The sequence below is a fragment of the Tachysurus fulvidraco genome, chromosome 22, assembly GCF_022655615.1.
Source record: "Tachysurus fulvidraco isolate hzauxx_2018 chromosome 22, HZAU_PFXX_2.0, whole genome shotgun sequence".
In the NCBI taxonomy this organism is placed as follows: Eukaryota; Metazoa; Chordata; class Actinopteri; order Siluriformes; family Bagridae; genus Tachysurus; species Tachysurus fulvidraco.
Window position 1 is genome coordinate 8,810,264 of NC_062539.1, and position 27,216 is coordinate 8,837,479.

General features: G+C 37.1%; 1 protein-coding gene across 4 annotated transcripts in view; it reads left to right on the forward strand.

Moving 5' to 3' along the window:
* The window catches only part of LOC113640647 (ephrin type-B receptor 1-B), a 315,649-nt gene that overhangs the window by 200,311 nt on the left and 88,122 nt on the right, over positions 1-27,216 (forward strand). For all 4 annotated transcript variants that reach the window (XM_027143223.2, XM_027143225.2, XM_027143227.2 and 1 more), the window contains one exon: positions 10,515-10,850. In XM_027143223.2, coding sequence (XP_026999024.1) covers positions 10,515-10,850 — 336 coding nt within the window. The remainder of the gene's footprint in view (positions 1-10,514; positions 10,851-27,216) is intronic.

Genomic DNA, 27,216 nt, shown 5'->3' on the forward strand with positions numbered 1-27,216 from the left:
AGACAACACAATATAATTTTCCTATACGAAACCAAGTCTTTCTGAGTGAGCAGTATGAAATACACAGAAATAACATATTGAAATTGAAAAGGCATTAATGCTGTATTGATACAAACGCTTTGAACACAGAGTCGAAAGCTAATTTGCCATCAATGCTAATAGGATTCAAATGAACATTCTATTGATGTACAATAGAGAAGAAGTCACACTACTGGCATCAGCCTTCGGGTTCCCATGAAAGCATATAGATTTTATTCTCATGAGTTTAGCTCCCCAGGCTCTTATTCTTGCAGTCGTGAACATTTTAGTAATAAGACCTTAGCCTAGGATGGAAAATGACTTTGTTTTGAATTGAAGTATTTGTTTAGACGGTGTTAAGTTATTGAACATGTCGCTTGATTTGATTCACCCTCGGAGGAAATTGCAGTATATCATTGTGTTTTTATCATGCATTGATTCATTCGGTTTTATTTATTTATGTAGACTCATTGCTTGCAGGAGTTTTCATTCTCTCTGTTGACTTGCTTGAAGTCTATTCCCACTTATTCTTTCAAGGGTTGCCAGGTCTTGAGTTAGAAAAACAGGAGAAAACTGAGAACATAAACCCCACAAAATCCTAAACTTCAAAATCATGAGTATGTATATCATAATGACTCAGTTCCATTGTATGCTCAAGATCAGATCTTCGTCCCTCATTTGTATGGGTTTCCTTTGGGTTCTCTGTTGTCTTGTACAAAACACAGTGCTAATTAAATTGGCTACACCAAATTATGCTTAGCTGTGAATACATGTATGGGTTGTGCTCTCTGATGCACTGATGTCCCTGATCTAGTGAATTCCCTCCACATGCACCATGTGTGCTTAAGAATTGTTTATCATCCTGATGACCTTGGGTTTGAGAAAGGCACCATATAAATAATACATTATTATTATCCCATGCATTTTCTGTACCGCTTATCCTCTACAGGGTCATGTGGAACTTGGAGTCTATCCCACGGACCTCGGAACAAGGTGTGTGAGTGTGTATGTGTGTAGGGCACACAAACACACACACACACACACACACACACACACACACACACACACACACACACACACACACACACACACACACACACAGCTGGACAATGTAGAGTTAATACAAGCCTAAATTGATAGTCTGTTGACTGAGGGAGAAAACCAGAGTACCCAGAGGAAACTAAAGAAGCAAGGGAGAATATGCAAACCTTGTTCAACCTTCTAGGTGCGAGACAAATATGCTAACCACTAAGCCACTGTGACCCTATTATTATTATTATTATTATTATTATTATTATTATTATTTAGGAAACAATGACATTGGAAATCTAACTTCCTATTCCATTCTCCCTTGTGCTTTGTCCTTTTTCACAAATACCTTGAGACTGGTATATACCTTTTCTGTCTTTCTTTGCAGAGACTGCTGTGAAAAGATTGTATGTAAGAGACCTGTGTGTGTGTGTGTGTGTGTGTGTGTGTGTGTGTGTGTGTGTGTGTGTGTGTGTGTGTGTGTGTGTGTGTGTGAGAGAGAGAGAGAGAGAGAGAGAGAGAGAGAGAGAGAGAGAGAGAGAGAGAGAGAGAGATTCTGAAACGAGCCTGATTAGGGCAGTGATGGATAGGGGAGCAGGAAGTGTATCAGCAGGGTTCTGGAGCCTGACTACTCAGCTTAGCACTAGCCAACCATTGGCCTGACACACACACACACACACACACACACACACACACACACACACACACACACACACACACACACACACACACACACACACACACACACACAGAGAGACACCCCTTTATACTTCCATTTCTTTTCACTCCCCCCACTGATTGATGCTCTCTCATTCTTTAAGGCCACCTCTCTCTCTTTCTCTCTCTTTCACTCTCTCTCTTTTTTTTCCCCTGGAGGACCATATGCTTCTCCCTGGTCTATATCTATTCCTCTCCATGGGAGACCGAGTCACTGAGACTGGCGTAAATAGTCTAGAGCATTCATCACAGCCCAAATTATTCCCTCGGATATTTCCACTGTGCTGGTCAGTGGGATTCAGTAATAATTAAAGTTATCATATTGTTTTAATCATATTTTCTTTTTCTTTTTTTCAGTCTCAGACCCTCAGCCCATCTCCCGATAGAGCCATGCTATAGCAGATGGTGTGTGTTAATATGATGCAGATAATAAAGCTGATTTTAACGTTTGTTTAAAGGTTTGAATGGTTGCGATGTATTCCTTTAAAAGATTTAATATTTTAATATCTCTGTTTCCCATTTAAACTCCCTTATAAACTTGTAGTACCTCTGGTTTTCTTTTTTCTTTTTCTTTTTTTCTTTTTTTTGTAAGTTATCTTTTATATTGATTTGTTCAATGTGCTGTAGATTACAGAATCCACTTACACCGTGAACATCTTTCTCTTTAATGGAAATTCCATTCAACCCTGCAATAACCGAAATATTCCCTTGTACTTTCTTGTCATATTTTCACAAGAAAATCTCATATCTCAAAATATCTGCCTTTTTAAATTTTATCAAAAGTTTCATTATTGTTTTAACACCCCTGTATCTACAATCAATTTCAATCAAGAAAATATGAAATCTGTGATTTTTTTTTCAATGGCCAGTAATAGGTTTAACACCTCTGACACTGCGCACCTCACCTAGCTTAGGAATTTTATATTAGCTTTATATTTCTTTTATAACTGAGCAGAAAAGCATCTCTGAACACACAACACACCAAATAACATACTACACACAATGCACTATTGTTCTTTACTGTACAGCGTATGAATTTTAGAAGAGCAGTATTGTCTGAAATGGAAAACTAACACTTTATTTATTAATCAGGAGTATAATCCATTTCCCAGTCGAATTCAAATGACATTAAGCGAATGTAATGCAAAGCTTCTACATTTAGCAGAATAGGCTGAAGATTATCTGAAGCTCTTGACTTGTATCTGCATGATTTTATTGATTGATTTCATTCTGTTTCTACCACATGACTGGCTGATTGGATATTCATTTGAAGGATGAGGTGCACCGGTGCTGCAAATAAAGAGGCTGTGAATGTGTATGTATGTTAAGTTAAAGAGTTCCAACATTTGGATATTTAATTTATCGTATAGCGCTTTTAAAATTTGACATTTCCTCAAGGCAGCTTTATAGAAGCATAGAAACCGAATAAACATTGTAAAGTTTGAAATGTAATGACTATTTATTTCTAATATATATTCCTAATGAGCTCAACTCCCTGAGACGATACGAGAAAGAAACCTCAAGAGGAACCAGACTCAGAAAGGAACTCATCCTCGTTGCTAAAATATGCTTGAAATGAATTTTTTTTAAAAGTGGTGTTGATTTGGCAATCATGTCATTTCTCATGCCATGGTTCCAGCATGTTACATGTGAGATTGAGTCGACTTCTTGGACGTCATGCCAGAGCTCAGGGTCAGGATCAGTTACTTGCTGTGAGACGAAATAGGAGAGAAAATGGGAATGTTTTTGAAGTGCATTTACAACCAGATACGAAGAAAAACAAATACTGCCATAAATGAATTATTTTCTACTGCAATGCATCATCTCTTTCTCTAAAACACACATACACACATACAATTATGAGTTGAATTTAAAAGTGAAACATGAATCAGCCCAATCTGAGCCACTTTCTGGATAAAATCTATACGTTGCTCAATAGTTCTCTCAGAGAGAAAGTCCCACCAAGCGCACGTCCTTGCTAAGCTCATAACACATACACACACGGCAGAGCTGCAGGTACAGATGCAGTAAACAGACTTTAAGCCACTGTAATTGCTTTGCTAATCCTCTAGCTGCAGCCACTGCTTTCAACTGAGTCTGTATTGTGCACAGCTGCTCTCTCTCTCTCTCTCTCTCTCTCTCTCTCTCTCTCTCACACACACACACACACACACACACACACACACACACACAAACACACGCACACACTCACACTCACACACACACACACACACACACACACACACACACACACACACACACACACACACACACACACACACACACACACACACACACACACACACACACACACACACACACACACACACTCACAAAATCTAAAACACACAGTTGCACAAACACACATACAAAGTTCATTATAATTGTTATAATTATAAATTAATTATACAGCAACAATTTGTGCAGCTTTGTACAGCAGAATATTGGATTTGAAACAAAGTCTGACAAAACAGGTCAGCTTTATTGTGAGGAATCTAAACCGAGCGAGTTACGATCAGCAGACGTGTCATACTTTCATTCCATGAGACGAAAAAAATGGCAAATTCATACTATTTCTTTTAAGCTCTGTTATTCTGAGAGTACCAAGAAAGTTGCTAAATAATCGCTATCCCCAGTTATTCCTTTATTAGGTTTCCTTTATTTAGGTCAGGATTCCTCGTTTGCGTATCTTTATTTTTCTCTCTTCTCTGGTTTACAGACAGGTGAGTTTTCTTGATTTAAAATTTAAATGTAAAAGAAACATATCATGTCTTACTGGACAGTGATATAGAGCCCCCTTTGGGAAAGTTCTTGGTATAGCATTGAACATCATCTTTCGGAGGTTTACAGTGAGTACTGTCCTTTGTAATTTGACATTTTTATTGAAGACTTGATCCTTGCTTACCTTGTAATTATTGTGCCTCTTGTGATAAGTTACAGTTGTAAACCGATTAAACAAAATGAACCCAAATTAAAACTGACAAAAAAACGGTTGTATAATCCTGTATGCTTTTTAATATAGGAGTATGTCGTTTACCGTCAATAGCTTACATAGGTGGCATGTAGACCTATGTGATATTATGTGAAAGGGATATTAAAGGTTGTGAGACTGGATTCGTGTTCGTTTCATTTTTCCTATTCATTGATGCTCGATAATTCGACAAGCAACATGTCTGAGCTGGGAATTTCACATCTGAAATAGTGCCACCATTAGCACAGTTTGACTTTGAGGCCAATCAACGATTTGGGGATTGCTGAATATTTGATGGGATAAAACACTATGAAATTGTATATGCTCTGCAATTTCCCCGTTGCTGCCGAGAGCCAAATTGCCTCGTTGCATTGCCCTGCGATGGACGCCTTGTAGCAGCAGATAGAGAGTAATCTTCCTCGGGCCAATTTTCCCCCAGTTATCCAGGGATGAGCTGAGCTGAGCAGAACGGAAAGAGACCCACAACCTTAACTGCATACAAACACAGAACACTCATAAACACCCGTACATTCAGACACGGGTACAGAGTAATATGCATACACGCTTTGATACCGATCAGTATTATTCTGGGTCTCTGGGGGCTCTTTACACAATCGTAAACCAAAGATACGAGAGCGTGAGCAAAGCCTGGGGATTTGGTGACAGAGAGTAGGACAAAGAGAGACAGATAGGAGGTGTGGGAGTGTTGTCTGAACAATGCTGGTGTCAGATGGTTATTGTGAGGGCAGTGAGGTAAGCAATTTTCATTATAAGCCAATCGAGGCAAACCACACTGACAGCGACTCACATGGCAAGTAGCATTGTGAGTTTATTGTGTGTTAAATCCTTCTGCGTTGGCATCCGGTTAATACTCCATCATAACCATGTCAATGTTAAAGAGATTAGTCTTGCTCTTCTTCTTTTTTCCCTGCTTTTTCAAATATGCAGAGTGTTCACACTGTCATAGAAAATCACACACACACACACACACACACATATATATACACATCTCTGCATCACACACAAGCATACACACCCTCACACATACACACACAAAATGAAGCTACTGAATCATTCGGGCCAGACATTTAGTCATTTATTGAATCACCCTTAGTCTGCAGTGTTAGACGGCTAATCGGATGCCGAGCAGCTGCCGAGTCTGATTACTGGCTGATTGTGGTGCTGATATCTGTGGCCTATAGAGTGCTGACCTCTTTATAATAACTTCCTGCACACATCCAATCCCACACTATCCTTGATAATGGTATTAAGATGGTGTGTGTGAACCAAGAGTATAGAATATGGACGTTGGGGTGCAGCTATAAATAGTATTAATCTTGGATTGGATGAATGCAGTTCACACAATCATCGTGGACGGATGGAGTGGGTGGAGGGAATTTGATTAGCTTGAGAAATGAAACAATAAATAAATAAATAAATAAATAAATAAATAAGAGGTGAATATCAGTGACCAGAAAACAAAAACAGGCATTTGAGGCAACAGGACAGCTGAAGATTGGAAAAAAGACTATGAAATATACATTACTTTTCCTAATTATTGCAATCAGGAGTGGCCCTGGGTCTGCTTTAAGGTTTGAAATGCTTTGAGATGCTTTTCTGCTCATCACGGCTGTAAAGAGTGTTGAGTTGTTGTAGCTTTCTCGATAGCTCAGTCTTGCCATTCTCCTTTAACTTCTTGCATCAACATTCTGTTTAACCTGTGGATACCACTGTGCCTGAAATCCATCCACCCCACTCCCCCAAAAAAAGCATTATGTTTTCTACACCTAAAATGCAAGACTTATTGATGGCAAATGACAATTGACTGCTGTCTGTCATGAACCCTCATTGCACTCTTACACTCTTACACTTGATGTACATTAAAAGAGCACTTTCTTTGGATGCATGATGTATTAGGATTTCTCTGGATGTACATGATTTATTTATTTTTTTTTATTACCGATAAATGAAACCAGGCTGAACATCACAGGCTGCAAAAGACACAGAGTTTGCTTTAATGGTGGGTGCTAATACTTTAATCTTTAGGCAAAATGCAGTACATCACCCGAAATAAATCACATCCATAAATTGTCAGATGCATGAACAAACTAGCTGATTCGCATTTGGTGACACCTACAGAACTCCATTAAAGGTGACACTTACAGAGCAGAAATGACTGTGTCAGAGGTAGGAAGTTATTTTGACTCACATCTATGCCAGTAACACTATGTATTATTTAACAGCATAACATCCCACTGAAAAGCAAAAAATCTACAGAAGACTAGAATTAGATGTGAATCATGTCAGGCACGAAAACAGAGCGGAAAACAAAATCTATCGACTTTTCCCAGGAAATCAGAGACAACAAGCACATCATGCACGGAAACTTTTTTTTTCTTCAAAGAAAAGTGTCTGCATCTCTCAGGCAAAATGTGCTAGTGGTTCTTCCCTGATAACAAACTTTTTTTTTTTTTTTTTTTTTTTTTTTTTTGGAAAATTAGGAAGTGTCATAGTTAGGCCAGATGATGGCACGACAGGGAGTATGTGGCACGTTGCAGACTTATCGGTCACTTAGTGCTGGCTCGAATAAAGTGTTTACACAGCATTAGATGCTGAGGAAAGAGGAACTGACTCATCGCAGCCTTTCCAGTGCCGTGCTTAATTAGATAACTAGTTTTATTTGCCTTCATATATGGATAGAAATAAGCGTAATTATGTTTTCTTATTAATTACTTTAATATGAATATCACCATGAATTACAGCATCCATAATTATATCACATGCTCAGTGCATGCTTGGACCGTGTCGCATGAACACGAGCATATGAATCACTTTGGTGTCTTAAATGTCATGGGTATTTAAGTCACTTATTGTATATCCCTCCGTGTCATTCTTTAGTCGTCACCACTCAAGTCATTTAAGTTTTATAGTTTTTGTATTTAATTCATCTCACTGTAAATGTACGGAATAAACAAAATTGGGACATTGTTGGCTTTCAGTGTGTGATGTTTTGGGTATCTCAGAGAGCAGAAAAAGCATCGACATCACAGTTTACTATGTAGATCTAGACATTTCTGTGAAAATAATGTTCTATGAATATGTTACTCCTAGTAGCAATGGAGTAGAGTAAAAACACAAGTACTTGTGAAAAACGACAAACCTTTAAAGTCTACTTTCATACGAGCTGTTACCCACCGATATAGAGTGGCAGCATCAGCTGTTTACATATATATATATATATATATATATATATATATATATATATATATATATATATATATATATATATATATAAACAGAAAATATTCAGTGCGGACAGAAAAAATGGAAAAAGGTACCGAAATCTTCTGGACATAATTTTTTTTTTTTTTTTTTTTTTACAAACTAAATAAAAACGTTAATGTTTTTTATTATTGTTTTAATGTTTTATTTATACGTTAATGTTATATTTAATTTGATTACATTAATGTTTAAGTTAAGATTTACAAGAAGTGTTAACTGCTACTAACTTTTAACTGCTGTAAAAAAAAGCACTTTATTTGTTTAAAGCAAATGTGACAAACCAAAGGTTATTGCATTTTTGTTCATACAGCAGTAGTTTGAAAGAATAGAATTACACAATACACTACTTTTGATTTCATTATTGAATTTTGCGCATGCTGCGATTAATCGCGATTAATCACAGAAAAATCATGCGATTAATCGCGAATAAAATATTTAATTGTTGCCCAGCACTAATATATATACACACTTGTATACTCCGATGACGCTGTCAAAGAATTGTACATTTTTTATTAGCTAAATCTTGGTCAATAAAAGTGTTATAAACATGAACCGTTATGGACTAAGTGTTAACAGTGTTTGCACCTATAGATCTTGTTATCTGTTAACTGGGAGAAATGTGTCCATTTCAGTAGAAAGCTTCTGTGTGTTCCACAAATTAGAAGAAAGGTGCTATCGTTTATTCCCTTTGTCCCAATTATTGTTTTCTTTAGTGCTTTACTGTCAAACCAGCACAAAGGGCGAGTCAAATATCTATTTAAATGCATCCACGGTGCAAATTCTTTTGCTTCTCTCTTCTTCCCTCAGCTCCACATACTGTAGCTCCCTCCCTTTCATTTTATCGGTTAGCTAAATGCACTAAGATGTCTCCGCTGTGCTTCCATCTCATCAGAATGCTGTCTCACCACAGTAGCTGCCGCTCGTCTCAAGTGTTTGGACACTGAACCAGCCAGAGTGTGAATTACGCTCAGCTTATACTGTAGCCTGCAGAGGGTCTGACAGCTACTTTGTTCTCTGTGCATGACCTATAAAACTTACAAAAACATACCCAAAGCCATCATCGGCTCATAAGAGGAATTTTTAGACTCGGGATCAGGAGTGGTTTTTGAGGAAATTACACAGTGAACTGGGAGCAATTTTTTTCTGGGGTGTGTTTTTAGTTTGTAGTGGTAGATGCTCAATATGGGTTTTCAATGTTTATTTATGAATTTTGTCAGTCGTACAGATCACACTCATAGTCATAGAGGTAAGCAAAGGTAACCCAAGCATTGAAGATGTTTTATAGTGATCAACATGGCTTCATAATTTATGTGGCGTTAATTACTAAAGTGTAAAAAAAAAAAAAACACACATTTAATGACAGAAGATCGACGTCTGGTTTTCATGTTGGTTTAACCTTGTTATCAATAACAAGAACTCTTCAGATGTAAAACCCAGGGCTCAAATCTAAAGCTATTATTTTTGAAAAGTCTGTTACACTGTTGTATTTTGGATCATTTGAAAAATGGAGGGGTTCAAACAAAAGCTGTCATGTCCAAAGACACTTCTAGAACACATCACAATCACACTGTGGTTTAATCCAGTTTAAAACTGTGCAAAGACAATGCAGATATATTTTCTTCGATTTCATACATACAAAGCCGTAAGATGAGGTATGAGGTCTAACCCTGCCCGTGTAACCTTAAACCTTTTAACTTAATTTCTTTATTCAAATTGCTGTAAGAATTGTAAAGTGTGGGAGAAAATGTCATGTAGACAGATATTGTATATATTGTGGTTCCAGTCAGCAGTGTTGCTTGGACACAGATTTCTCTCAGAGTCTGCTTTTGTCTGTGATCGTTGAAGAAGATCGAATGTGTTTGAATTCGCATTAAACTCAGACTCCGTGAATTATTCTTCTGAAGAGCTTTCTCTGAAGCACTAAAAGCCAATCCAGCTTCATGAATTGCCACTATTATGCATGTAGAGCTACTCTACTGCATACATTAGAGCCATTCAAATGGTCCACCATCATAGTTTTCTATATCTGCAGTGTATCTCAGCTTTTGACCCTCAGCGTGTAAACTCAGTATTCAGAACGACTAGGAAAAGTATGCTGTAAGATTTTTAAACTAAGGTGCCATTATTCTACTGATATATGGTTTGTAATTATATTATCAGTCGCATACAGACAGCCTCTGAAGTTGTACATCACTCCAGGCTTTTGATACAATATCACACTATTAAGGGTCTAATTCACGAAATCAAGAGGTAAAAGAGGTAAAAGAGGTAAAAGCGCTTTCTTCGGCTTATCACATCCAAAACTTAATTGAGTTCAGGGAACATAATCCCTTTTTAATGTAATCTTCAGACGTTTTAAGCGTGATAAATCGTCCCCGTCTTTTTTTTTTCTTTCTTTTTTTTCTTCTTCTCGCCAGGCTTTAATGCTGTAAGTCATCACACTCGCACTGGATTGCTCATTCCAGAACATTTTTCTTATTCCTCCTTGTTTTTTTAGGTGTCCCTTCTAGCCCCCGGAACGTCATGTCTGTTGTAAATGAGACGTCGGTAATCCTGGAATGGCATTCGCCTAGGGAGACCGGAGGCCGTCAAGACGTCGTGTACAACATCGTGTGTAAGAAGTGCAATGCAGAGCGGCGAGCATGCTCACACTGCGATGACAGCGTGGAGTTCACACCGAGACAGCTGGGCCTCACTGATACTCGGGTGTTCATCAGCAACCTGTGGGCACACACACTGTACACGTTCGAGATCCAGGCTGTCAACGGGGTGACCAACAAAAGCCCGTATCCGGCACAGCACGTCTCTGTTGACATCACCACTAATCAGGCTGGTAAGTGTACACAATTGTATCACTTGTAACCAGTAATCATAGGAACAAAGCTTCATTTTTTCTCGTTCTCCTTTTATGTTTTCATGTATTATAATTACTGTAGGTTTTACGTTCTTTGGGCCTAAAACATGACAGAGGATGCTGATATAGCATACAGTAAAACATCAACACCAGCGTACAATAGGTGACTGTTTTCTAGCACTTCTGTCACAGCTGCTGTTCTAGAAAATAAACCTTCAGATAAACATACAGATATACGGAATGGAATTTAGAATATTTAGACCATTACTGTTAAGAGTTTATAGACAGAAAAATCAATAATATTTTAATATTTTAAATCAATAATGTATTACATATTAAAACATGCTCCACAACAATTCTCGTTCAGTCCCCTTTAAACTTTAATGTTATATTATATATATATATATATATATATCTATATATATATATATATAGATAGATAGATAGATAGATAGATAGATAGATAGATAGATAGATAGATAGATAGATAGATAGATAGATAGATAGATAGAAATTTTTATTACTTTTTCAAAATACTTAAACACTTAATTCTGGACGTGTCCCCAACTTTCTGAAAGTTTTCAGTTGTTTTTATTTGTTCACCTTCAGTAGCTACTTTATCATGATCAGTGTGGTAATGGAGCTAGGACCTATCATAGTAAAACTGGACACCAGGTGGGAATACATCATGAATTGGGAGTGCGATGTGTATATTTTATTCAATTCAGGGTTTTATCTACTGTGAGGTAGAACAGTAATCGTTAAAACTTAGATTCTTTTTATTATGTGATTATGTGAGAGCATCTAGTGTTAATACAATTTCGCATCAGGGTTCATTCAATTTTATTTTAAAACATGATTGCTCTTTGATTTTAATTAAATTTTCACCCATTTCCACACACACACACACACACACACACACACACACACACACACACACACACACACACACACACACACACACACACACACACACACACAAACACACACACACACACACACACACCACCGTGATTTGTTGAGCTTGCCTTGTTTGGACTATAATGATGATAATGACAAGCCACAAAAATAATATTGTGTGATGAATTTAGAGGTTTTTGAAAGCATCACCAAAGCACCTGTTGGATTATTTTCTTTTTTTAAGTGTGATCCAGTTGCATCAGGAGTGCACACTCTTTCAGTATTTCAGAAATACTCCCATTGTATATTTTCTATTCAGGTCATTTGTCCCAGATGACTTGCTTTCGTGACAGTGTGTGTGTATGAAGGAATCTATTGCAGATGCATCTCACAAGCGTTACAACAGACGACTGGTCATGAATGGTCAAATGCAGTTCGCTGTCTGATTGCGTGTCACTTTTGTGCAAATAAAGTTTTAACAGTTCAAAAGTCTGCCTTTTGTAATAAGTGTCTTAAAAATCATGCACATACATTTATCACAATGTGACAGTCCCAGCAGTGAGATGTCATTCCTCCACCATTCTCTCCTTCTCCTAAGCTTAAATATGCAGCTCTAAATATTCAGGAACATACTCCCTGCTCTTGTCTCCTGTCCTCCCGTCTTCAGTCCTCCAGTCTTCTGTCCTCTCGATTCCTACCGCCCTTTCTCTGAATGTCACTGATTGTAGGCTCACATCCAGAAACTTCACTCCTTTAATCTGGGATAAAAGAGCTGCAGGGTATATATATATATATATATATATATATATATATATATATATATATATATATATATATATATATAAAATAACTTTCCCTCGAGGGTAAATGACAAACTTCAAAATAAGGTCAGACATACTTTGAAAAAAAAATGCGTTTTGGAGATGAAACCGAAGTTCGTGGACGATTTGCTGTGCGCATTTCCTCATATCTTTGTAAACAAGAAAGGTTTGGTCCTAAACCGTGAAGTCATGGTTTGTTTATGATGTGTAGTTCAGCTAGCACTTTGTAGTTCCTTCTTTTATTTACACTTCTAAAATGCTGATTTGATCCACGTTGCAGAAAAGTACTTTTGGTTGTACGTTCATCGAGGCACACACCGACTTTCCAACCTTCATACCTTTTATGTTGGAGCAGTATGTTTTAACGCTGTGATGAATTATGGCTCAGGAATACACAAAAGAGCAGATATCAGTTCATCAGTCTTCACCAGACTCTGCTCACACGAATGTTTGGGCCTTTGATTGGGCTAATGTGAAATAGTCAAGTCAAGTCAAGAAGCTTTTATTGTCATTGAAATGAGACAAAGTTTGTCCAGGATCAGGGTGCTACATAAAACAAAGACAGGGCTTAGGACATGTAAGCAGACTTAGCCACATAAAGTGCAACTGTGCAACCTGGTGCAAACAGTGCAGGACAAGACAGACAAGACCGTGCAGGACAAAAGTCAGTGCAGGACAAAAGACAGTGCAGACATAAAGTTACAAGACAATACAAAAAGTACAAAAAATGCAATAGACAAAAGACAATAAACAGCAGATTTTAAATCTGACCAAGAGATTTAAAGACCTAAAGATTTAAATATCAGCAAAGTATGCTTAATTTCGTTCATATTAGACCAGGGGTTCCCAAACTTTTCAGACCACGACCCCCAGTATTAGACTGCTGAAGACCCGTGCACAAGTACCAATATGATACACTTATGCAACTAAAAAAAATCATAAAAAATAAACAAAGAGTGGAATATTGGAAATGTTACAACATTTCAACACTCACAGCTTTTCTTATGTAGACGCTGTTTCTGACGCTGGATCAGAAAAAGTTTTCAAAATGGCTGACAACAATCCATTGGACAAGACATCTTATAAATTAGCTCATGGTAATGCAGAGTATTCTGCTAAATCTAGATGTGTCTCATTAGACCAAAACATCATTTGCAGCACCTTCTATATGTTGAATATCAATGTACTGCCACAAGTATAGATTGTATAGCAACATATCAAACTTTTATTTAAATCAGAAATGTATGAGATGCAGTCCACCAGTGTATTTTAACCTAGCTAACCCCTATATATTGTATGTTAGTTTGTTTTGAGCACAACCCACTTCATGCATAAAATCTGTCTCAAGAAACTCCTGCTGTTCTCCTCAGACCTACGATTCACATGATCACGCAGTATGAAGACACAATATTAGTAATTAGTAATAAAAGTCTCTGAATCTTCAGTTTTAAACTTTTCCACATTTCCATAATACACATAATTGCACAAGTTTCCAGTTGTGAAAAGTAAAAAAGTTACACACGCTGTGCTTAACAAAAAAAATACAGAATGTTAGATGTTAATTTGATTTAAATACTGTACGATAGTGTAGAATGTGGCATGAAAGTGTAAGTTTGATATGCAGTGCAACAGAACATTGATATCCATCGAACAGAAGGTGCTGTAAAATAAACTGATTGTGAATTTTTTTTATTTTTTATTTTTTTTCCTGAGGCTAGGTTATGCTTGGTGTGGCGATACGGTCATTGTGTCTTCGTGGTTATCATGCTTGCCTCGCACATCTGTAATCGTGGCTTTGATTCAAGATGCAGAGGTTGCATGTTCTCCTAGTGCTTCAGGGGTTTCTTCCAGCTACTGCAGTTTCCTCCCCAGTTCATAGACACGTGCTGTCAGCTGATTGGCAGCTGGAACCTGTCTGCAGTAAATGTGTGTGAGTGTGTGTACCTTGTGACAGGTTGACACTCCATCCTGGGTGTCCTTTTGGATTGTGTATCTGAGTCGCCTAGGATAGACTTGGATAATGGACAGATACTAAATATATAGGGACGGGTTGCTTTGTTCAATGGGACATCTATAGTGTACCTTCCATCCACTTATTCTTCTGAGTCCAGAAGAACGTGGAGCCTATCCCAGGAGACTCGGAGTACAAGGCAGGGTACACCCTGGAAATGATTCCAGTCTATTGCATGGTACAGTCTCACACAACACTCACATGACATCTACAGCAATTTGTAAAAGAATATTGTAACTGTTTACTGCATTTCCCCTCACACCCTGTTTAAAACCCTGAGCTTATTATTCTATTATCATTAGCTATGCTTCTAATTCTTTGTAAGCCATAAGAATTATTGTAAACTTGATTAATGCCTGAAAAAGCTCTTATTCATATTAATGTTATGCAGTTTACCGCACAACATTTGTAATTAATAATATCCTGGGAATTGTTATCGAATATATTCAAATCTTATAAACATTGTTCAGTGAGTGCTTCGGAAAATATTGTTAATAAGTTCTCAGGCTATTGTTAATTACTGTAGAAAGGTTGTGTAGTACACCTCAGAGCATTGGAATGAAGAGTGACATTTATTCCAATAATTATTTGTCATGTTTGTTGCCATATCGAACTTCAACTCCCAGCATTCTTCAAATCCCAGCCACACTTCACCCAGAACACCCACACTTCCAATCACCAAGCTATAGATTGAAAACACTAGTGTTCAATCAACCACTCCCACACACACACACACACACACACACACACACACACACACACACACACACACACACACACACACACACACACACACTCCCACACACACACACACACACACACACACACACACACACACACACACACACACACACACACACACACACACACACACACACACACACACACACACCATACAAAAAGGACTGTCAGTACACTCACAAACTGTGAAGTATTTGCTCTATACCATGTGACACCACCTTACTAAGCCTTGGTTTATTGATTGTGTTTCTGTTTTTTTTTTTTTCATCTTTGCTTGTCTTGATTTTCTGATATTTGTCCTTGACCTTGCACTTCTTCTTCTTCTTCTTCTTCTTCTTCTTCTTCTTCTTCTTCTTCTTCTTCTTCTTCTTCTTCTTCTTCTTCTTCTTCTTCTTAATATTATTATTATTATTATTTAACAACAGTAACATGTTTTCAAAAGTTGAAACGTGGGCTTATTTTATCTATCTATCTATCTATCTATCTATCTATCTATCTATCTATCTATCTATCTATCTATCTATCTATCTATCTATCTATCTATCTATCTATTTATCCTGTCTTACCTACTATCAGCTTATGATAATAATTTACATGATGATTACTTTTAAGTTATCAAAGAATTGCTAACTTTGCCTCTGGCTTACTAATTAGCCATAATTTTATAGATTTATCAAAAGCTTACAAAGAATTACCAACTTGCATAAGCACCTTCCATAGCGACGTATGTACATGGATTTGAGTAGCTAATCTCTTTCTGTGTTTCTCTTTCTCCGCTTGCTCTGTGTAAACTCTGACTATCTGTTTGCATACTTACACAAACAGAGAACCCCCTCCCCCTGGGTTCTTGTTTCTTTCTAACTACACGTTAAAGCAGACCTGGATGCATTTTCTGAGGCTATAGAAGACAATGTTCCCAGTTCAAGTCCCATAATTCCACAATATTCCTGTGTTTTAGGTTCTGTAAAACAAACTGAGCAATCCTCATTCATCTCAGCACAGTAACCACATGCATTAACAGGGAAGAGTGTTCCTCCCGCTCTCCCATGATGACAAGGCCTTCAGGGGTTTGTGTACTGTATGTGTGTGTGTGTGTGTGTGTGTGTGTGTGTGTGTGTGTGTGTGTGTGTGTGTGTGTGTGTGTGTGTGTGTGTGTGTGTGTCTGTGTGTGTGTGTCTGTGTGGAAGCTGAATAGCTCTGACATTTCCAGCTAACTGGAAGTTAACTGCTAGTGGAAAATAACCATGGGGAATATTTGGAGAGTGAACATTTCCAGAGAGCGATTCTTTTTCTTTCTATTGCTTTGTCTTCATGATATAACAGAGTGGTGTTCTTGGTGTAAATCACACCCCGGCTGAGCTTCTGTCTGGGGAGCAGCTGCTGCTGGTGCTAGACCACTGACCAAGTGGAAAATTTAAATGAGGATTTCTGCTTTTTTTATTATTATTTTTTTTTTATTTTGAATTCTGACTCAGGGCTGTGGGATAGAGAAGTACATGATGTTGAACATTTATTATTGTACCACTGTTAATAGGGCTGCTGCAGATGGGCAGTAGAAGCACAGCGTGTTCCTGTTAATGGAAATTTTCTGTTTTCAGTCTTGAGCACAAACTAATTTGCTGGATCACGTCATTCACTGTTTTGGTTGCAGAAATAATAAAAAATAATCTATCTATCTATCTATCTATCTATCTATCTATCTATCTATCTATCTATCTATCTATCTATCTATCTATCTATCTATCTATCTATCTATCTATCTATCTATCTATCTATCTATCTATCTATCTATCTATCTATCTATCTATAGATAGATAGATAGATAGATAGGGGTTGTTTTGGTGCAAATAAATTTAACCTAATTAGTAAAATAGCTGATACGGTGGCACTGGACTAGCTTGACTGACTTTCAGTTGACTGGAACATTTAGCCATCAGCATTTGGTCTTGTTAATAAAAAACAAAGAAACACTCATAAGCACACATAAGAGAGCTGCTGTTATAGAGGAGAGCAGATAGGACACACATCATACAGTATAGTGCTGAAACAGATCACGTAGTCTGCTGCACTACTTTATAGTAAAACTGGATTCTGTTCATCTGTGACTTTTTATGGTGGAGTGAGGAGCTCAGCTTCACTCGCTCTACAGAATCCCTTAAAGACTTAAAGAAATAGCTGGAGATTCAGGCTGTTTATACACAAGACTGAAACAGTTGAGTCCATATTTATAATTGATCCTGGGCTTGTTCGAAGACATACATGTTATATTATTACTTTCTTCATGCTACTGGCTTCCTGATTGTGATTATTAGGGCAGGCTCTATTGCTATGTAAATACATTTGAATTGACAGTGGTTGAGGGTTCAGGTGATTGGTATGGATGGAGCCACCTGTCAAGCCTTCCTTGAACAACTGTTGCATCAGCCAGCTTCATATTCAGGTCTTCATCAGCGATCAAGAACTCAGCAGGTTTGTGTCTGTGGTGGACTGGGAATTTGCGCTGACCCATTAGTTCACTCGACTACAAACTGTTGTAGAAAGGACATTATTTACAATTACACTATTTACAAATGAGGATAGGTTCCCTTCTGAGTCTGGTTCCTCTCAAGGTTTCTTCCACATATAATCTCAGAGAGATTTTCCTTGCCACCGTCTTCTCCGGCTTGCTCATTATGGATAGACGATAGAGATGTATAAAATCTTAATTTTGAACTTTAAATGTATTTTATTTATATTTTAACTTTCTTTCTTTTCTCTATACTTATATAAAGATGCTTTGAGACAATGGGAATTGTTAAAGTTTGCACAAATATCTGTTCTGATAGTGTTTATAGAGTGTTTAAAGAAGTTACAGTTAAAGTTCTCGCTTCATAAAGTTCTGACACCCACCCCATGTTTCTCAGGCCCATGTGCTAATCTACAGGATGTCAATCTAGTGGTTTGCATAAAAAAGAACAATCTCGAATGTGATCACCTTTTTGTTCATGTTAAGTGAGCTAAAAAATCCATTAGCAGTTGTATGACTTGAGGTCTTTTGTAGTGTAGACAGATGCCTGACTGTGAGATTAGCATTAATACACGGACATTTTCCTGTATGCATGAACAACAAGCTGCATTTACATTAGGGCCTGTACATATATATTCAAGGATATTAAATTGAAGTCTCCATGTTGCCTCACCAAACGTTTATAGCTTAAGAGAAGTTTGAACTGTACTTCTGACTGACTTCATTGTGCATTTAATCGTTTATGTAGCTACCTGTTCGTCTGTGTGTGTGTGTGTGTGTGTGTGTGTGTGTGTGTGTGTGTGTGTGTGTGTGTGTGTGTGTGTGTGTGTGTGTGTGTGTGTGTAGGTGTGTTGCTGCGCTCAATATACTTCTTATGCAAAGTCAATGTCAAATATATTTATATAAAGCACCATAAAAAATGTACCGCAAATTAATAATAATAAAATATTAAAAAGAAGAAGAAGAATCATCTAACAAATTTAAAATGAGCGTCATGTGATTGATTGATTTTAATCCTTCTTTCTTTTCTCCTTCATCTTCTTCCTCACATTAGCTTTGTACTGTATCTCTCTCTCTCTCTCTATGCTCCATCCATCTCCATTTCCTCATCTGCCTCCCTTCTACTTCAATTTCACTCCCTCTTTATGCCTCACTTTCTCTTTCCTCTTTCTACCTCCCTTTTAGAGCAGAGTGATCGAGGGAGAGGGGGAAGTGTAAGGCTGAATTGTCCTTGTTATCAGGCAGCTCGCTTGGTGTTTGTGTGTCACACTCTAAATGGAGCTCTTGACAGATAGATGTTTAAGAGCAACGTTAGCCTCCATTGTTAGTGCACGGTGTGGCTAATGAGTCCTTCTGCTTTTAAGCTGCACTTGCCGCATTTATGTGCGTCTAGCTGGCGCTAATTACCCTATCCTGATGGGGATACCTGCCACAACTCAGCGAGATGTGTGTGTGTGTGTGGACATCAAGCTTTTAGTCCTACAGGGCAGTGTGTGCATTAGTGTACTGTATATGGATGGATAGGTTATGGGCATTTAAAGAAACATTTTAATCAAGATTTAATTATGGCATTATGCACTGGTCCTACATGGATCTTAGCTCCGTTGTTGGCACACTGACAAATGGTTTTAGTTTCCCACTTATCCCATATCCATTGTAAACAATTGCCAGCATGCCAGCCGATCCTGTCCCCTGCAGGTCTGATAAGATCGACATGGCTGCCTGTACCTTGCTTTTAGCCAGACAGAGAATAGCCTCAACTGTCTAAATCAATGTAATGCCCCTTTTTCGTGAATTCACTGCAGATGTGCAAGTTTGACTGAAGTATCAGATGACCAACCAGACCTTTTCAGATAGCTCACACCACTAGCTGCTTTAAAAAAGACCCTTTAAAACACACACACACACACACACACACACACACACACACACACACACACACACACACACACACACACACACACACACACACACACACACACACACAAAGATGTGCAATATTTGTCAAGGCATGAACTCTATAAGACCTCTAATGGTGTAGCACCAAGACGTCATCAGCTGATGCTTTAAGCTCTGTATGTTGTGAGGAGGGGTCTCCACAGATCAGACTTGTGTGTACAGCAAATACATATGCGTTTCAGACTGATATCTGGGCAATTTGGAGACTGAGTCGAAACCTTGAACTCTGTCTCATGTCTTGATAAATGTTTGCAGCGAGGCAAGGAGCATTATCCAGTGTCATTAGGGAATATTCTTGCCATGAATTTGTATACATGGTCTGTAACAATGATTAGGTCAGTGATATGAGTCAAAGTAACAACCACAGGAATACAAGCACACAAGGTTTCCCAGCAGAACATTGCCCAGAGTACCACTTCACCAGCTTGCCTTTTTCTCATAGTACATTCAGTTCAATTCAATTCAAATTTACAGTACTCGTATAGCGCTCTTAAGAATAGACATTTTCTTTTACAAAACATAAGCAATATAGTACAAAATGTTTAATATTATACAAAGATTAACCCCTCCACATGGGGTGTTCTACGGAGTACTAACTACTAACCAGGTTCCATCTGGGTATTTAAGCAACGTGCACAAAACGCACCACACGAAGTAATGTCACTCGGTGCATACCAAGCCTTTGTTTTTCAAGTGCTCATTGTGTGTTTTCAGTTTATGACCATTGCTAACATTTTTTGGATTATTCTCTGTTTGCCTTTCCCTCGTCTGTACTTTCACCTCGCTGACTGCTTACCTGTGTTTATTGACCTTCCTGCCTATCTTTCCTGTCTACGATTCTGCTTTGCGATTTGGATCTATTTGCCTGCTTCTTTAATAAATCTGTTTATTGTTCCGGACATGAATTCCCGTGCTCAGTCATTACACGGTGACTGAGGCGATTGTGGAGAGGAAAAACTCCCTCAAATGGAAGAGTAAGAAACCTTGAGAGAAATCGGACTCAAAACAAAACCTCATCCTCATTTGGGTGACACCGGAGGGTGTGATTATGAAAAATGTCCTTTCCACAGTCAGATATATATATATATATATATATATATATATATATATATATATATATATATATATATATATATAAATATATACACACACACCAACTCTGAAAGCAGCTTCCCTGGGCTGGTGAACATCAGAGCAATGGAAGACAGTAGCCTTCTTGGATGATACACTGATGTGTGTGTATTGCTAACCTGAGGAGGAGATTTCCCCTGGATGTACTATTGTGCCAGCTGTTGTGTTCTGCATCATGAAGATTTCGGACCTTCAGTGAGAAAAGTCCAACCCTGTGAGGATCCTGAGGCACCAAGAGATGTACCAGCTCCATTTGGATTCTGCTTCATAAAGATTCGGGCATTCAAAGAGGAGATGATAACTACATGTGGTCTTTGAAGACAACAACCTCCTAAGCAATACACAATTGTCAGACTGTATCTGACTGTATCTGAGCAGCTTTATTGTGTATGTATATATATATATATATATATATATATATATATATATATATATATATATATATATATATATATATAATAAAAAAAATACATATATTTTTTTAAAATTGTTAGGTTTTAAAATTGTTCCAGCTTAGAACTTGCAGCAGTTTTTCAGTTTTTTTTTTTTGTTTTTTTATTTATTTGTTTATTTATTTTTCTGACAAGTTTGTCTGTCACATTGTCTTTTCTGAAGCTATTACCAGGCAAATTAACCCAGGCTGACTATGACACCTAATAAAGAATCCTTAAATAGTTCAGAATGCAAGGCAACTATTACATTTAAGATTCATTTTTCTGACATTCTAGTGATTAGTTTGATGGACCTTAGTTTGATATTACTACTCGCTGATTCTTACTAGCATATTTTCGAAGAAACTTGATGGATGAAATGTTTTTTCTCAGAATTTTATGTGTATAGCTTCCGAGGTGGTAAATACAGCCAGCTTTTGTTATTTACTTATTTACCTCTTTTTTATACCAATTTATATCAATGACAAGAAGTTCATTTTGCCTTAGTGAAAGAACTGTTCAGAGCTGTCCACCTAAATTGTTCTGTCTTCTGTGGACATCATGTTCATATTTGTTATTCACCATTCTGATGCCATAATCATGTGGGTTCACCTCATAATTACAATATTTCTATCAGGCCTTGAAGGCAGTATTTACGAGTAGCAACATCCAAGGCATCCAAGGTCTTCAAGGCACTAAATGTACCTGCTTAGCTTTGACTGACTTTTGAGAATATAGCTATAATGAAGGAAAACATTTTCAGTGGGCAAGTGGCCAAAGGGTCAAGGATTCTGCCTTATATCATCTATAATTTAGTCCAGCAGTAACTCACTACGAGTGAGCCACAGCTTTGTTTTTTTTTTTTTTTTTTAAGGAAGTGGTAATACAGAATTGACATCAGAAATATGCATGTGGTGTAGAAGTTAAGACGTATGAATTCTGAGCTGGAAATTTTTCACGAACATGCTCAGGTTTTTAGGAGACGCTTATGGAAAGAGCAGAGCATTACACTGGACATAGTCACATAGTCACATGTTACAGATATATATATATATATATATAGATTGATGATATAAATTATAAATTAAAGTATCTTCTCTTAGCAGGAAGATGTTAAGATGATAAGTGTTTAGGTGCAGAATGTATCGATGTGTCGTGAGTATAATGTTTTGCAGGGGTCGGATGTTTTCGGAGTAGACCATTTAAAATTGGTCATATTTTACAGACAGGTTAGAGGACAAAATGTGCTCTTAAAAGTGCACAAGGCCTTGTTTCAATTTTTACAGGAGGCTGTAAAGACTAGACTGCAGGATATATCAGAGAAGCTGGACATGATTGTGTGCCTTGTGATGCTTGTGATGCTTTTCTCCCATTTTAGAATCTGAAGAACACTGTGCATATTGCTTGCTCCTTAAAAATAAACTTTTGTCTGCTGTCATCTTTTCTCTGTTTATGTTCATTTGAATTTGGTATGCAATTATCAGACAGACCGATCAAATCATGAGGAAATCACACTTAGCTAGCAAGGTGTTAGATATCTTTAACCAGACTTGATTTACTGCTGCTTTTCCCCCCTTCTTTTTTCAAGCAAATGACAGAATAAGGTTAGATAGTAGTGTTTGCTAATATATTAATGCATGTTTTCTTAAAGTAAAGATATTTTTGTTGATCATTAGCACTAGAAAGTGTCTCCAGATGGCCACACATAGAGTAAAATGCCTCCAGAAATTGGTTGTGGTGATTGTAAAGGAAAAACAAAGACAGTGTGATTGTGAAAATTACATCAAAACAGATCAGCAGTCTTCCATCTTATGTCACCAAAACAACTCCAGTCAAGGAAGAAAGAAAGAAAGAAAGAAAGAAAGAAAGAAAGAAAGAAAGAAAGAAAGAAAGAAAGAAAGAAAGAAAGATTTACTGCAATTTCTATTTTATTATTATTATTATTATTATTATTATTATTATTATTATTATTATTATTATTATTATTATTGTTGTTGTTGTTGTTGTTGTTGTTGTTGTTGCAATAAATTATATGTAAGGATGTGTAGCATTGGTACAGAAGTCCAAATTCTATCAAAGGGAAGAGAATCTAATCGAGAGCTGACATATAGTATGAAAGCGGCTGTATAATTAACCGATAACTAATGGCAATGCTAGTATTTTTAGTGAGTTTAAAGCAGTATAAAAATTGCAGTTAAAAAAAATAATTTCTGAATTTATGTCTCCAAGCAGCTCCTTTAATGTTGCAGTTAAAAGGTGTCTTGTACGAACACACACACACACACACACACACACACACACACACACACACACACACACACACACACACACACACACACACACACACCACACACATACACACCTACACACACTCACACACACTGAAAGAGAGAAACTAATATGTTTCAGTGCTGATAAGTAAGCTGAATAATGTTTGAAGCGGTGACTTTTAACTGAAATGCCAACTAATTTCCCATTTGAACTCCTTGTGATAAATAACACTGCTAATCTCATTTCTGTCTGGATCAGACATGCTTTTAATTTTAAAAAGACAAATGAAGTTCAAATGTGTGTATGGTATTGTCATTGTGTGTGTATTGCTGTGTTATATACTGTGTATGGTTCGTACCTTATTGTGTATTTTATGTTAGTGTGTGCACCACAGAATATCTGTATTCTTCTTCTTCTTCTTCTTCTTCTTCTTCTTATTATTATTATTATTATTATTATTATTATTATTATTATTAATATTATCATTAACTGTAATGTAGTTTTATCTTAAGCAGATTTCATCTGCTTGTGCTCTAGGTCTTTATCCTGTGTAGAACAGAAACAGGAAACTCAGTAAATCACATATGCATGTATAAAAGATCAGGATGAAGCCATAGCGGTAAATGTGAAGTTATTTTTAGCAGCTCAGGTCGAGCTGTGATCAGAGAAGAGTGTCACATGCTTGAGGCTGCTGCTGTTGCTACCTGACTGGTTCAATGGCTAACACACTGACACACACACACACACACACACACACACACACACACACACACACACACACACACACACACACACACACACACACAGTAACACACCTACTGTAAACACACAAGGTCCATGACTATCACTGACGGTGTATGACTGTCAGGTTCTAAATGCCAGAAACTGTGTGTGTGTGTGTGTGTGTGTGTGTGTGTGTGTGTGTGTGTGTGTGTGTGTGTGTGTGTGTGTGTGTGTGTGTGTGTGTGTGTGAGATATTGCATTCAGGTGTGTTAGATGAAATAGCTTTGAGGAAGAACTGACCTTTGCAACTCAAGCATGGTGTATTTAGGAGAATATGGTGGATGTTAACACACATAATGTGTAGAACTGGCAAAGCTTCCTCCCTGTGGCTTTTTTAAAACGATTCATATTCTCCTAACTGAAAAAAAAAAATAAAAAGCACCATTCTGCCAAGTATCCTATAGATTGTTCTTTATAGATTGGTCTTATGGCTGCAAGCTGCTGCTTTCATTTCTTCAGGAACTCAGGAACTCTGTGGATATTGCTGACTCTCACTTGAAGTCTGTTCAATGATCAGCAGTGTGCAGCAGTGTTACCCTTTACATATCTCAGGCCTCCAAACGCTACTTAAGGGAAAGGAACGCCATTCAAATTTATTTGATAATATCTTGTTTATTCCCAGTAGCCACTTCTTTGTACTACACCATTGCTGATGTTAGCTTAAAAGTGGAACGTTTGTGTTTCTATTTTTTTACACAGTAGGCTTCCATACATCCAATTTCTGTAATGATTATCCTACACAGGTTCAAAGGGAACCTGGATCATATCCCAGGGGGCTTGGTACACAAGGTGAGGGTCACTCTGGAAGGGTTGCCAGTTGATCGTAGAGCACAACAAACACAAACATACTTTTACACACTGGAGATAATTTAGAAAAGCCAATCAGCCTAAAATTCATGTCTTTAGACTGGGGGAGGAACCTGGAGTACCCACAGGAAACCCACAAATTCCTGAACCCCTAAATGTGTGAATCCATCAGCCACCATTCCCCTCCATACAGTATTAGGTATTAATATGGATTCAAAGTAACAAAGGCATATTTAAAAAATATTCAAGCATCTAATTGAGTCCAACATTTTCTTTAACCTTTATCTTTTTATAAATCACTAAAAGTACACAATAAGGGGGAACAAATGATTTTATTCAACTGCATTTTATATGAACAATTTAGTTTTTCTACACATCTCTCTTCCTTGTTTCTGCTCAAATCATATGTTTTTAAGTTATATGCATATATATATATATATATATATATATATATATATATATATATATATATATATATATATATATATATATATATATCCTGTATATCCCTTTACTTATTGGATTGATACATGCAAAATCTGAAAATGACAAATTGTAATTATAACTATATTAGTTCCTGTACATTGGATACTATGCGTTTCTCCAATCCTCATCGTATGGCTATAAGTTAAATATATGTAACGTTTTTGTTGTCACAACCAGGGTAGGAGGGAGACAGACCCAAACGCAGGATAGCTTCAAATGAAAGGGGTTTAATAAATAATAAAGGCAACATAGTAAAAGACGATAACTAAAACAATACAAATGAAGACTCTTAACAATGACTAACATTAACTAATGATTCCGCTCTGCCCTTGGCAACGCGGCTCACTTAAATACGAAAGACAATGATGACAATTGGGAACAGGTGTGGAAACAGGGAGGAGTGAACGAAGGCGGGGCAGACTCGTGAGAACAACAATAACAATAATAGCACATGGCCAAAAGTCCGGGCTGATCCCTGACATTTGTAATGTAAAAAAAAAAAAAAATATATATATATATATATATATATATATATATATATATATATATATATATATATATATATATATATATATATATCTTCCTCACCTCTCTCTCTCTGATGAGAATTAGAAAAGACGTCTTATTTTTTTTACGGAAATACAAAAACACTTCACACTTTCAGTTTCTAATGTGATTTATCATGCTGCATTAAAGTTATATAAATATTCTCTGTTGAATAACATGGATCCCTGGATCTTCATTTTAATGTATGTAGGGACTCTGTCAGTATAAAGCTGATAGAAAAACAGCTGAATTAATGTTCAGTCATGCGGCTTGGCAGAAACGCGCTCTTGTATTTATCATATTTTAAATGTTAATTTTGTGGTGTTGGGATTTGTTTGTTTGTTTGTTTGTTTGTTTGTAGTTTTCACCAAACCTAATAATCATTCTATTAGGAATTCGAACAAGAATTACCACTTGTTTTTGGGTCACATTTCAATAGTATGCTGTGATTAATGACAGAAGATTTGATTCTAGAAAGTGGAAGGGCAAAGACAAGGACAGAGAGATGGAAAAACAAAATGTAAAAGGGAGAAGTTAAATAAGTTAAAGGAATAGAGGAAGGAATGAATGTGAAATGGTGAAATGCTTCGGCAGTGTGGATGTGTGTGGGTTGTGTTTTCTGAATAATGGGGTTCAATAAGCATTCACACACACTCTGTTCCCTCCTGAAGACCCAAAGGTTTGTACCCAAACCTTTTTTTTAGCTGCCTACACTTTTCAGAATAGCAACCCAGCCTTTCACAGCTCATATATTTTTCATTAAGTTTTGTTTGTATCTGTCTTTCCCAACCACTTTATCAGATGATATCATTTTTTTTTTTACCTTTGTTGGGTAAGTGCTGTGTCTCAATTCTATTGACAGCTAATTCCCCAAGCCATGTGAGCCCATATGACCAATTAGCACACTCTATCCTCTTCTGATTAATTCCTACCTTTCCAATCAGTGTAGAAT